The sequence below is a fragment of the Caretta caretta genome, chromosome 1 (assembly GCF_965140235.1).
Source record: "Caretta caretta isolate rCarCar2 chromosome 1, rCarCar1.hap1, whole genome shotgun sequence".
In the NCBI taxonomy this organism is placed as follows: Eukaryota; Metazoa; Chordata; order Testudines; family Cheloniidae; genus Caretta; species Caretta caretta.
The window spans coordinates 54680771-54693320 of NC_134206.1; the positions used below are offsets into that span (position 1 = coordinate 54680771).

At 42.2% G+C, this 12550-nt stretch overlaps 1 protein-coding gene across 1 annotated transcript in view; it reads left to right on the forward strand.

Annotated features, from left to right (window-relative positions):
- FREM2 (FRAS1 related extracellular matrix 2) overlaps nt 1–5900 on the forward strand; it is a 216361-nt gene extending 210461 nt beyond the window's left edge. The window contains exon 24 of the mRNA XM_048848460.2: nt 1155–5900. Coding sequence (XP_048704417.2) covers nt 1155–1667 — 513 coding nt within the window. The 3' untranslated portion in view covers nt 1668–5900. The remainder of the gene's footprint in view (nt 1–1154) is intronic.
- Nucleotides 5901–12550: the final 6650 nt, after the last annotated feature.

Consider the following 12550-nt stretch of genomic DNA (forward strand, 5'->3'; position numbering starts at 1 on the left):
ATTCGTGCTCAGCCTCTTGATTTATGCAGCCCATACAAATTTTACTTTTCCCCTGTAACATTTGCAAAAACAGATGTGAAGGTCAAAATAACCAAGTAGAAGAAACAATAGGGAGTCCTTACTCTGACTATTGAACATTTTAAGCGCATGTGGAGTCCCATTAAAACCAGTGGGATTGTTTGAATGAGTAACGGCTCATCCATGTAAGTAAGGGTTTCACAGTTTGGCGCACAGAGATCATAAAATCCCATTTGCTATTTAAGGGTTCTGTTTCCAGTAGTAATCTAGTCATTTGTTCTGCCCTCTTAGACTGACAACAGAATGAGAGTGGCAAGAGACAATGGTAGGTAGGTATACAGAAGGCAATGGGGGGATAAAAGTAAATTATAGGAAGGTAATGCCGACATGGCGGTAAACATAGTTTATTAAAACTAGATATGGACTAGCCATGAAATGCCCTAGAGAGACAAGGTGGGTGAGGTAGTGTCTTTTATTAGACCGACTTCTGTTGGTGAAAGAGACGAGTTTTCAAACTACACGAGCTCTTCTTCAGGTCTGAAAAGACTTGTCTCTTTCACCAACAGAAGTTGGTTCAATAAAAGTTCACCCACTTTGTCTCTCTAATATCCTGGGACCAACATGGCTATAACAATGCTGCGAACATGAAATGGCCTATTCATTGCATGCCCTCTTTTTGATGAGCTGGTGCAAATACAAGGCCAGACTGTGTCTCACCTCTGGTTGGGCATGCATAGTGGGCAGAATGTGCAATGATTCTTTCTCTTTTGGAGTACAGCCAAAGCTGTAGTCCTTGCACAAGGACTCTGTGAGGCCAATGACACAACGCCACCAATAAAGGCCAGGGAGGAGATGGCCTATGCTCCTCCATCTGCACCAGGCAGCAATGGAGGCTGGCTATGGAGGGACTCAGGCTCCACACCCTGTGTGTAGTGGATGGCATGATTGCCAATTCCTGCTGGGGTGCTGGGCAGATTGACATGTGGCATATTCTTTCTGAGCATGGCTTCAGGAGTGCAGTCCGGGCATTTCAGGATCAGATGATGAAACAGCTTGCAATTTACTTCTCAGTTTGTATTGGTGTTTAACCACATCATCGAGGTGGGTAATGTTGAACAAAATGTTGTGTTTTCTAGGTGTCTTTGGGTAGAGAGTGGTACGTACATACAATCTACACTGTGAGATCAAAAGAAAGTGCCAATCGAGGTATTGGCAAAAGAAGTGTGGAGTACCAATATCACTCTTTGGTCAGTGGTGGGAATCCAGGAACTTCAATGCAGATACGACAGAAGAGAGGGGTCAAAGAAGCTCCAGAGCTTGCTAAAGAAATTGGCATAGAAAACAGCAGAGGAACTAACATTCAGCACATAGCTTTGGACCGCACCAACAAGAAACAGATCCCACAAAGAGAAGTTACAGTCAATGGAATTCTCCCCAGGGAGCTGAATAACAGAAACCCAGAGGTCAACATAATCACGATCACTGGTGGAGCTGCTGCCGTTTTACTTGCCATTGGTTTAATTGCAATTATTATTTTGTTTTTCAAGCATAAACAGAGCTCAGAGAAGAAAGAAGTCACAAAGGGTTCAGAGAGCAGTGAGCCAATGATGCCACCACATAATTACACTACTGACAGCTCTGAGGTTTGATTCCAAGACCATGGGATTTGAACCTGACTCCAGAGTGCCTTAAAGATAAACTTGAACTGCTCCTTGTTAGCAGACGGTCACCATTATGCTTGGAAATGAAAAGGATCATATGGCTCTAACTGTACTTGAAAATACTGATTTGAGCTCTTGCTACCATTCTCAAACATAAAGGAAGAATCCAACCCAAACCTCCTGTTTTGCACAGTAGGCAACCCGGATGTCCGTACATCATGCGCTAACAATAAGCTGCAGTGAAAGAAACTGCATCGCAAGGGAGTGATTTTTTGTTTTGTTTTTGTGTTTTCTGTCAATTAAAAAGAGAAGAAATTATCCAAAGGTGCTTGTGGGCCCCTCTCGGCAATACAAAAGGAAGTCTCTTATTACTATACTCTTGTCTACTTGGGAGGTGCAATGCTGACACTCTCTGAATGTTTCTCAGAAAGAACTTCCTTGTTGTTGTTAGTCTGTAGAGTGTGAAAATCCCCTGGCCTGATTCATCCCAGTTAGAAGTCCTTCGGCTTCAGTTAAGTTACACCACTGATGAATTGTATCGCTTGCGTTTAACTGACATTTCTTCCAAAGACCATTAGATTAGTCACAACAGAGTTATAAGCAGGCACATATGCCAGGGTACATTACACATTCTTCACTGGCAGAGACTGGGAACTCACAATCAGCTATTTGTTCTGACTTTTTTTTCTTGTTCTGTTTTTTTCCTTATTTACGTTTATATAAAGCCAAAGAATATGATAATGTCCAAAAGGAAGCTTGATTTTTACAAACGCTGGACAGTTGTGTCCTCTTATGCTTATAATGGATTATAAAAGTATTTGTACAGTATTGTATTTGTCAGTGCACATCCAATGGTGGGAAATGCATGAGTTGGTAACATTGCAGAGTCTAGAGGAAGGATAGTGTTAGATTCAAAATGCAGAAGACAAGGTTCTGTCCGAACTGAGGCTATGAATTGTGATGTAGAATTCAGTGCTTACTAGGCAGTTACCACATTACAAGTGGCAACAATGGGAAGAAAATACAAACATTTTATGGGAGCAAGTCATATTTATTAAGTTGATGCATAATCATTGTGCCTCTTGAGAAACATGCTGTTTTATGAGTAACTTTACTTTTGAAAGAATAATTTTGGCTTTCTCTGTCTTTTTGGTTAAGGTAATATGACAGCAGCATGATCTGCAGAAGACTGGATCAGTGGTGCTTCATTACAGTGTTTATCCAGTTAGGGCCTGATCCACCCAAAAGGTGTCTCTGCAGCTGCTGGCCCACAGAATCATAGAATCATAGAATATCAGGGTTGGAAGGGACCCCTGAAGGTCATCTAGTCAAACCCCCTGCTCGAAGCAGGACCAATTCCCAGTTAAATCATCCCAGCCAGGGCTTTGTCAAGTCTGACCTTAAAAACCTCTAAGGAAGGAGATTCTACCACCTCCCTAGGTAACGCATTCCAGTGTTTCACCACCCTCTTAGTGAAAAAGTTTTTCCTAATATCCAATCTAAACCTCCCCCACTGCAACTTGAGACCATTACTCCTCGGTCTGTCATCTGCTACCATTGAGAACAGTCTAGAGCCATCCTCTTTGGAACCCCCTTTCAGGTAGTTGAAAGCAGCTATCAAATCCCCCCTCATTCTTCTCTTCTGCAGGCTAAACAATCCCAGCTCCCTCAGCCTCTCCTCATAAGTCATGTGTTCTAGACCCCTAATCATTTTTGTTGCCCTTCGCTGGACTCTCTCCAATTTATCCACATCCTTCTTGTAGTGTGGGGCCCAAAACTGGACACAGTACTCCAGATGAGGCCTCACCAATGCTGAATAGAGGGGAACGATCACGTCCCTCGATCTGCTCGCTATGCCCCTACTTATACATCCCAAAATGCCATTGGCCTTCTTGGCAACAAGGGCACACTGCTGACTCATATCCAGCTTCTCGTCCACTGTCACCCCTAGGTCCTTTTCCGCAGAACTGCTGCCTAGCCATTCGGTCCCCAGTCTGTAGCGGTGCATTGAATTCTTCCATCCTAAGTGCAGGACGCTGCACTTATCCTTATTGAACCTCATCAGATTTCTTTTGGCCCAATCCTCCAATTTGTCTAGGTCCTTCTGTATCCTATCCCTCCCCTCCAGCGTATCTACCACTCCTCCCAGTTTAGTATCATCCGCAAATTTGCTGAGAAGCTCTGTCATCTCCACAGTCTTGGGCAGTTGTCCTTGCTCTGAGCGAGTCTGACCCCTCTCTCACACTCTCATAAAGCAGGAGTAATTCCATTGCAGTCAGTGGAGTTAAACCAGTGTCAGATCAGAATCAGGCTCTTTATGCCATTTCTAGAACATCCTCTTTCTCTACTATCGAATCACGGAGGGACTCATTCTGGTCTCTTTTACTCTGGAGTTACACTGATGTGAGTCCAGTGACTTCAGAGGAGTTACTCTAGATTTGCACCAGTGACTGAGATCAGAATCTAACCCACTGATTCCTTATGGGTTTATCCTAATGGGCTGTATGATCTAAAAACATTTTCAGCACTCTCAGGGTATGTCTACAGTGCAGTTAGAGACTCGCAGCTGGCCCGTGCCCAGCTTTCTCAGGCTCGCAGGACTCAGGCTAAAAGGCAGTTTAAGCCCAAGTCAGCTGGCATGGGCCAGCCATGAGCATCTACTTGCAGTGTAGACTTACCCTGAGAGCCACACTCTACCTTTCTCCTGTTTAAATCAGCCAGAAAGCGTACTGGCCTTCAAATGTTACCAAACATTTTTGGCCTGAAAGAGTTATTTACAGAAGCCACCCCATGTATTATAACTTTCTCCCACTAAGTTCACCATTGATGTGCTGTATGTCGCTAATGATGTTTGTGTTTTTGAGACCCATGTTATAACTCATGCCAGATGTATCAAAGATTTAACTGGCAGATATTTTTTGCTTTTACCTCAAATTCAGAAGTAGATAAGTAGCAACAACAATCTAGGGCCAAATATGCCTTTGTGTCTGCATACCAAGCCCACTGAGATCAATGGGAGTAATGCACAGCCAAATGCAGAATTTGTCCCCTAGGTTCTACATGTACAGAGAAGAAGCAATACATGACTCTATAGTAAAATGGAACATATGTAAATAATAGCATACATCAGTATTTATAATAGGCCTGTTTTCTACAAGCAGAGAAGTAATTTAAAAAAAAGTTATAATAAAAACAGAAATTAGGGATTTATCACTAGAGCTATGTTTCTGCTTTTGAATGTTAACAAATAGGAATGCCATTTGGTAACATTGATACAAGATCTTCTTGTTATTCCTCTTATGAAGTCAATCCGGGACCCATTTATTTTACAAGCCAAATACTGAGGCTGTTAGGCAGTGTAGTAATTACTTTAAACAAGCCCAACGCAATTACTAATTACTCGGAGGACTGTGTAAGTGTACAATAGAAAGCAGCATAGCACCCTTAGGGTACTGGACCGGTAACTGAGCAGTTATCCAAATTCAGTTTATTTAAAATCTTTGCTTTGTTGGGGATTAAAGTCGCTAGTGTTCTGGGTTTTTTAAAAAAAAACCCACTATATAAAACAATATAGAATCAAAGCTGCTGATAAAAAAAAGGTGGGGGGGAAATGAAACACTGAAAAGATAGATAAGTATCAATGAGATGCATGAGGTGAGATCCTGAAATCCTCTCTTACAAAACACCCATTGGTTTCAGTAAGGTCTGCCAGTTTTGTGCCATAATTAACAAATTGGATTTCTTAGAATTCAGCGGGTTATAAATACATCTGTAACAGAATGCCTTTGTATTATGGCTTCAGAATCTCAGTTTTCACCACGATCATTTGAGGCCTATTGACATTTGCCCTTCTGCTTAAAAAGGGGCTTTGTGTATAGTGATTTGAATAAGTGCCTCAATCCCAGTTACTGTGCACAGATACATTTATATTTATCTATGCACTCAATGAATTAACTGTATATATTTAACCTATTTGCAGATTTTTGTACTGAGCCTACTTTCCCAGGGAGAGCTTATACTACCAGCAATAACCAGCATTGTTAGGACTTTTATATAGTAATTACTGTATTGTAATTTGTTGTTTGGATGCATATAGATTTTGTTACACTGTCAAAATGATTTGCACCCATATTTATTTGAAACAACTTGTTTGTTTATGGCTGTTGTATTTGGCATTTATATCAGGAAAAAAATAAAGCTACTTCCCCTTTTGGTTATTAATCAAGTATTTATATGTATCAGATTATTGAGAATGGCCAGTAATACACTACTGGGGTAAACACTGTAATTTATAATTCAGACAGTCAAGCACAAATTTACCATAGTCTGGAATAAACCTCTTTTTTTTTTTCATTCTTCTTGTGATTGTTTCCCAATATAAAATGATTAGTGCAAGGTTTGTTTGCTTTTTAATTTAAGAACTATGGTTTCATTCCTGGGCCACAAGTGGAATGGCCAATAAAGAATGGATGTTTCATATCTACTGTTACAGATTCAGAAGATCAGAAGTGCCTAGACAGAGGGATAGACAGAAGTACCACACACACTAGGGACCAATATATTTTTACCGCAATCACTAAAATAGTGACCGCAAAGGGGTAGTCTGAAAAATGACATCACAATGTCAGATCATTTGTGTTGGTCAGTGCAGCAACCTTCAATCCACTAAAAATATGACTTTTAGAGCAGTGATCCTTGAAGGAGGTACAGCACTGCAAGATGGCAGAAGTTATCAGTTCAGAGTGAGGAGATGGAAAACAGAGATACCCCATGTCAAGGTTCCTTCCCCACTCTGAACTCTAGGGTACAGATGTGGGGACCTGCATGAAAACCTCCTAAGCTTATTTTTACCAGCTTAGGTTAAAACTTCCCCAAGGTACAAACTATTTTCCTTTTTCCCTTGGACTTTATTGCTGCCACCACCAAGCGTCTAACAGATATATAACTGGGAAAGAGCCTGCTTGGAAACGTCTTTCCCCCCAAAATCCTCCCCAAACCGTACACCCCCCTTTCCTGGGGAAGGCTTGATAAAAATCCTCACCAATTTGGATAGGTGAACACAGACCCAAACCCTTGGATCTTAAGAACAATGAAGAAACAATCAGGTTCTTAAAAGAAGAATTTTAATAGAAGAAAAAGTAAAAGAATCACCTTACAGGGTAATCAGATTCAAAACATAGAGAATCCCTCCAGGCAAAACCTTAAGTTACAAAAAGACCCAAAAACAAGAATATCCATTCCATTCAGCACAGCTATTTTCTCAGCCATTTAAACAAAACAGAATCTAACGCATATCTAGCTAGATTACTTACTAAGTTCTAAGACTCCATTCCTGTTCTGTTCCCAGCAAAAGCATCACACAGACAGACAGAGCCTTTGTTTCTCCCCCCCTCCAGCTTTGAAAGTATCTTGTCTCCTCATTGGTCATTTTGGTCAGGTGTCAGCGAGGTTATCCTGGCTTCTTAACCCTTTACAGGTGAAAGGGTTTTTCCTCTGGCCAGGAGAGATTTTAAAGGGGTTTACCCTTCCCTTTATATTTATGACACCCCACCTACACAATGACCTCTGAAATATGCTTGGGTTTAATTCCCCTCTTTTCCCGTGGCAGATTAAGAGAAATCTCAGTTTGGAAAGGGTCACATTGTGGATAAATATACAAACATTGCCAGATTCAGGCCCTTCGTAGGTTTGATTTGTTACCCAGCTTTGTGCTATCAGGGATTCCTGTATTTTACGAAGACACAGGCAGCAGTGGGCAGTTTTCACAAAACCATCACTCCATATCTGATGTCTCAGTCCTTGTCCTCCAAGGAAACCTGCACAACATACTCAAAAGATGAGCCTGGGAGCTTAAATTCATAACTTTTCTAGACACTGAAAATCATGGACTCAATAAAGACACTGGATTTATGGCTTATTACAACATGTGTAACCCCCTAATCCTTCTTTGTTCTATGACTGCAGAGGTGTTAGCTGCTCGCTAAACCTTGGTCTTTTGCAACACGTGTTAACTCTGTATGCTAAACAATCTGTTCTATCTTGTATTTAGCTGTGACACTCTGAATACCTTTCCCAGACCTCAAGAAGAGCTCTGTGTGAGCTCAAAAGCTTGTCTCTTTTACCAACAGAAGTTGGCCCGATAAAAGATATTACCTCACCTTCCTTTTCTATCTATACCTTTAGGCAGAAAAACTCTCTGGATTTAACCTCTACATCAGATACTTAAACTGGGAAAGCAGGTCTGCAATCACTTTTTAATTGATACTCTTCCTTTGGGGTTTGGATCTCTTGCTAATTACCCAGAGAGTTGATCCATCCAGGTAATCATCTTGAATCACCACTCCTAGATAAGTATCTGTTCTTTGATTCACATTGGTAGTGAATGGATGAGTTAAGAGATTTTTGAACCACACTTTTTGGTCCATTACATGAGTGAATGCATCAGGTTTTTTTTTCTAGCTGTTTGATGATTGTCACTTGCACTTTAAAGGTACTGGATCTTAATACATAGAATCATAGGACTGGAAGGAACCCCAAGAGGTCATCTAATCCAGTCCCCTGCACTCCTGGCAAGACTAAGTATTATCTAGACCATCCCTGACAGGTGTTTGTCTAACCTGCTCTTAAAAATCTCCAATGATGGAGATTTCACAACCTCCCTAGGCAATTTATTCGAGTACTTAACCACCCTGACAGGAAGTTTTTCCTAAACCACCCTTGCTGCAGTTTAAGCCCATTGCTTCTTGTCCTATCCTCAGAGGTTAAGAAGAACAATTTTTCTCCCTCCTCCTTGTAGGGAACCTTTTATGTATTTGAAAATTGTTATCATGTCCCCTCTCAGTCTTCTCTTTTCCAGACTAAACAAACCCAATTTTTTCAATCTTCCCTCATAGGTCATGTTTTCTAGACCTTTAATCATTTTTGTTGCTCTTCTCTGGACTTTCTCCAGTTTGTCCACATCTTTCCTGAAATGTAGCGCCCAGAACTGGACACGATACTGAAGTTGAAGCCTAATCAGTGCGGAATACAGCTGAAGAATTACTTCTCGTGTCTTGCTTACAACACTCCTGCTAATACATCCCAGAATGATGGTCGCTTTTTTTTGCACTATTGTTACACTGTTGACTCATATTTAGCTTGTGATCTATTACGAACCCCAGATCCATTTCTGCAGTACTCCTTCCCAGGCAGCGATTTCTCATTTTGTATGTGTGCGACTGATTGTTCCTTCCTAAGTAGAGTACTTTGCATTTGTCCTTATTGAATTTCATCCTATTTAGTCAGAGCATTTCTCCAGTTTGTCCAGATCATTTTGAATTTTAATCCTATCCTCCAAAGCACTTGCAACCCCTCCCAGCTTGGTATTGTCCACAAACTTTATAAATGTACTCTCTATACTATTATCTAAATCACTGATGAAGATATTGAATAGAACTGAACTGATCCCTGTGGGACCCAACTCGTTATGCCCTTCCAGCATGACTGTGAACCACTGAAGACTAGTCTCTGGGAATGGTTATCCAACCAGTTTTGCACCCACCTTATAGTAGCTCCATCTAGGTTGCATTTCTCTAGTTTGTTTATGAGAAGGTCATACGAGACAGTATCAAAAACCTTACTAAAGTCAAGATATACCACGTCTACCATTTCCCTCCTATACACAAGGCTTGTTACCCTGTCAAAGAAAGCTATCAGGTTGGTTTGACACGAAGTATTCTTGACAAATCCAAGCTGACTGTTACTTATCATCTTATCTTCTAGATGTTTGCAAATTGCTTAATTATTTGCCCCATTATCTTACCGGGTACAGAAGTTAAACTGACTGGTCTGTAATTCCCCAGGTTGTCCTTATTCACCTTTTTATAGATTGACACTAGACTTGCCCTTTTCCAGTCTTCTGGAATCTCTCCCATCTTCCATGACTTCTTAAAGATAATCACTAATGGCGCAGATATCATCTCAGTCAGCTCCTTGAGTATTCTAGGATGCATTTCATCACCCCCTGGTGATTTGAAAACATCTAACTTGTCTATGTAATTTTTAACTTGTTTTTTTCCTATTTTAGTCTCTGGTCCTTCCTCATTTTCACTGACATTCACTATGGTTAGATGTCCAATCACCACATTGGTTGGTGAAAACTGAAGCAAAGAAGTCATTAAGCACCTCTGTCATTTTCACATTTTCTGCTGTTATTTTTCCCCCTTTGAGTAATGGGCCTACTCTGTCCTTGATTTTCCTCTTGCTTCTACTGTATTTGTAGAATGTTTTCATGTTACCCTTTGTCTCTAGCTAGTTGGATCTCGTTTTGTGCCTTGGCCTTTCTGATTTTGTCCCTACATACTTGTGTTATTTGTTTATATTCAGCCTTTGTAATTTGACCTAGTTTCCGCTTTTTGTAGGACTCTTTTTTTTTTTTTTTAAGATCTCTGAAGCTCTCCTGATTAAGCCAGGGTGGTCTCTTGCCATACTACCTATCTTTCCTATGCAGTGAGGTAGTTTGCTCTGGTGCCCTTAATAATGTCTCTTTGAAAAACTGCAAACTGTCTTCAATTGTTTTTCTCTTTGGACTTTCTTCCCATGGGATCTTACCTACCAACTCCCTGAGTTTGCTAAAGTCTGCCTTCTTGAAATCCATTGTCTTTATTTTGCTGTTCTTCCTCCTACCATTCCTTAGAATCATGAACTATCATTTCATGATCACTTTCACTCAAGCTGCCTTCCACTTTCAAAGTCTCAACCAGTTTCTCCCTAGTTTTCAAAATCAAATCTAGAACAGTCTGTCCTGTAGTTGCTTTCTCTACCTTCTAAAATAAAAAATTGTCTCCAATACATTCCAAGAACTTGTTGGATAATCTGTGCCCTGCTGTGTTATTTTCCCGCAAGATGTCTGAGTAGTTGAAGTCACCACCAAGTCCTATGTTTTGGATTATTTTGTTAGTTTAAAAAAAGCCTCTTCCACCTTATCTTCCTGGTTAGGTGGTCTGTAGTAGACCCCTACCATGACATCACCCTTGTTTTTTACCCCTTTTATCATTACCCAGAGACTTTTGACAAGTCTGTCTCCTATTTCCATCTCAATCTCAGTCCAAGTGTACACATTTTAATATATAAAGCAACACCTCCTCCCTTTTTTCCCTGCCTGTCCTTCCTGAGCAAGCTGTACCCTTCTATACAAATTTTCCAGTCATGCATATTATACCACCAAGTGTCTGTGATGCCAACTATGTCATAGTTGTGTTTATTTACTAGCATTTTGAGTTCTTCCTGCTTATTCCCTATACTTCTTGCATTAGTATACAGACATCTGATACTGATTTGATTTCCACATCTCCACTTCCCCCCACCCCGTTCTGTCTTCTCTCTCCTTTATCCCTGCTGTAACAGCCCATGCTCCCCCCAATTCTGACCCTTCTCCCAGGTCTCCATGTTCTACCTGTGGGCTTTGGTCACGTGCCCACTTCAAACCTAGTTTAAAGCCCTCCTCACAAGGTTAGCCAGTCTGTATCCAAATATGCTCTTCCCCTTCCTCAATAGGAGGACCCCATCTCTGCTTAACAGTCCTTCTTCTTGGAACGGCATCCCATGGTCAAGGAAGCTGACGCCCCCCTGGTGACACCATCTTTACAGCCAGGCATTCACCTTCAGGTTGCACCTGCCTCTGCCTAGGCTGCTATCCTTGACCGGGAGGATCGAAGAGAACACCACCTGCGCTCCCAACTCCTTCTCCCTTACTCCCAGAGCACCTGTAGTCACTTCTGATCTGCTGAGGGTCGTACCTCTCAGTATCATTAGTGCCCACGTGGATGAGTGGCATGTGATAGTAGTCAGAGGGCCAGATGATCCTCGACAATCCCTCCATAATGTTTCAGATATGGGCCCGTGGCAGGCAGCATACCTCCTGGGATGCCATGTCAGGGCAACAGATGGGTTCCTCTGTCCCCCTCAGAAGAGAGTCACCAACCACCACTACTCTCCATTTCCTCTTGGGAGTGGTGGCTGCGATCCTCCCAGCCTTGGAGGTATGTGGCGTCTCCTCCTCCACCTTTGGGGGTGATTCCTTATCGCTTGTTGTTGGGGCAGCACATCAGTTTTCCATCACTCTGGTGGGTGGGTTGGGAGTAGGGGTGAGCACTGCCTGCTGCCAGAATTAACCAGCAGCCAGTGTCCTCCCTGTGACAGAGCCATATCCTCCTCCCCCGGTGGTGTGACAGCAGTCCTCTGTAGCCGGATAGCTTCTTCAGCCTCGGATGTCTCCGTATGAATATTCTAAAGGAATTCCTCATGGGCACGGATGCTCCTCAGCCTAGCCACCTCCTCCTGTAGCTCTCCCACCTGCTTCCTGAGAGATTCCACCAGCAGGTACCTTTCACACTGGATAGTTCCCCCAGACTCGCCTTCTATGAGTGGGAAATACCACAGTCTCCGCAAGTCCACACCATGATCTGGGTAGAAGAATCCTTGGTTAGGTTGTCTGTCTGGATACATAGAAGATTAGGGTTGGAAGAGACCTCAGGAGGTCCTCTAGTCCAACCCCCTGCTCAAAGCAGGGCCAACCCCAACTAAATCATCCAAGCCAGGGATCTGTCAAGCTAAGCTGGGCCTTAAAAGCCTCTAAGGATGGAGATTCCACCACCTCCCTAGGTAACCCATTCCAGTAATTCACCACCCTTCTAGTGAAAAAGTTTTTCCTAATATCCAGCTTCCCCCACTGCAACTTGAGACCATTGCTCCTTGTTCTGTCATTTGCCACCACTGAGAACAGCCGAGCCCCATCCTCTTTGGAACCCCCCTTCAGGTAGTTGAAAGCTGCTATCAAATCCTCCCTCACTCTTCTCTTCTGCAGAATAAATAAGCCCAGTTCCCTCAGCCTC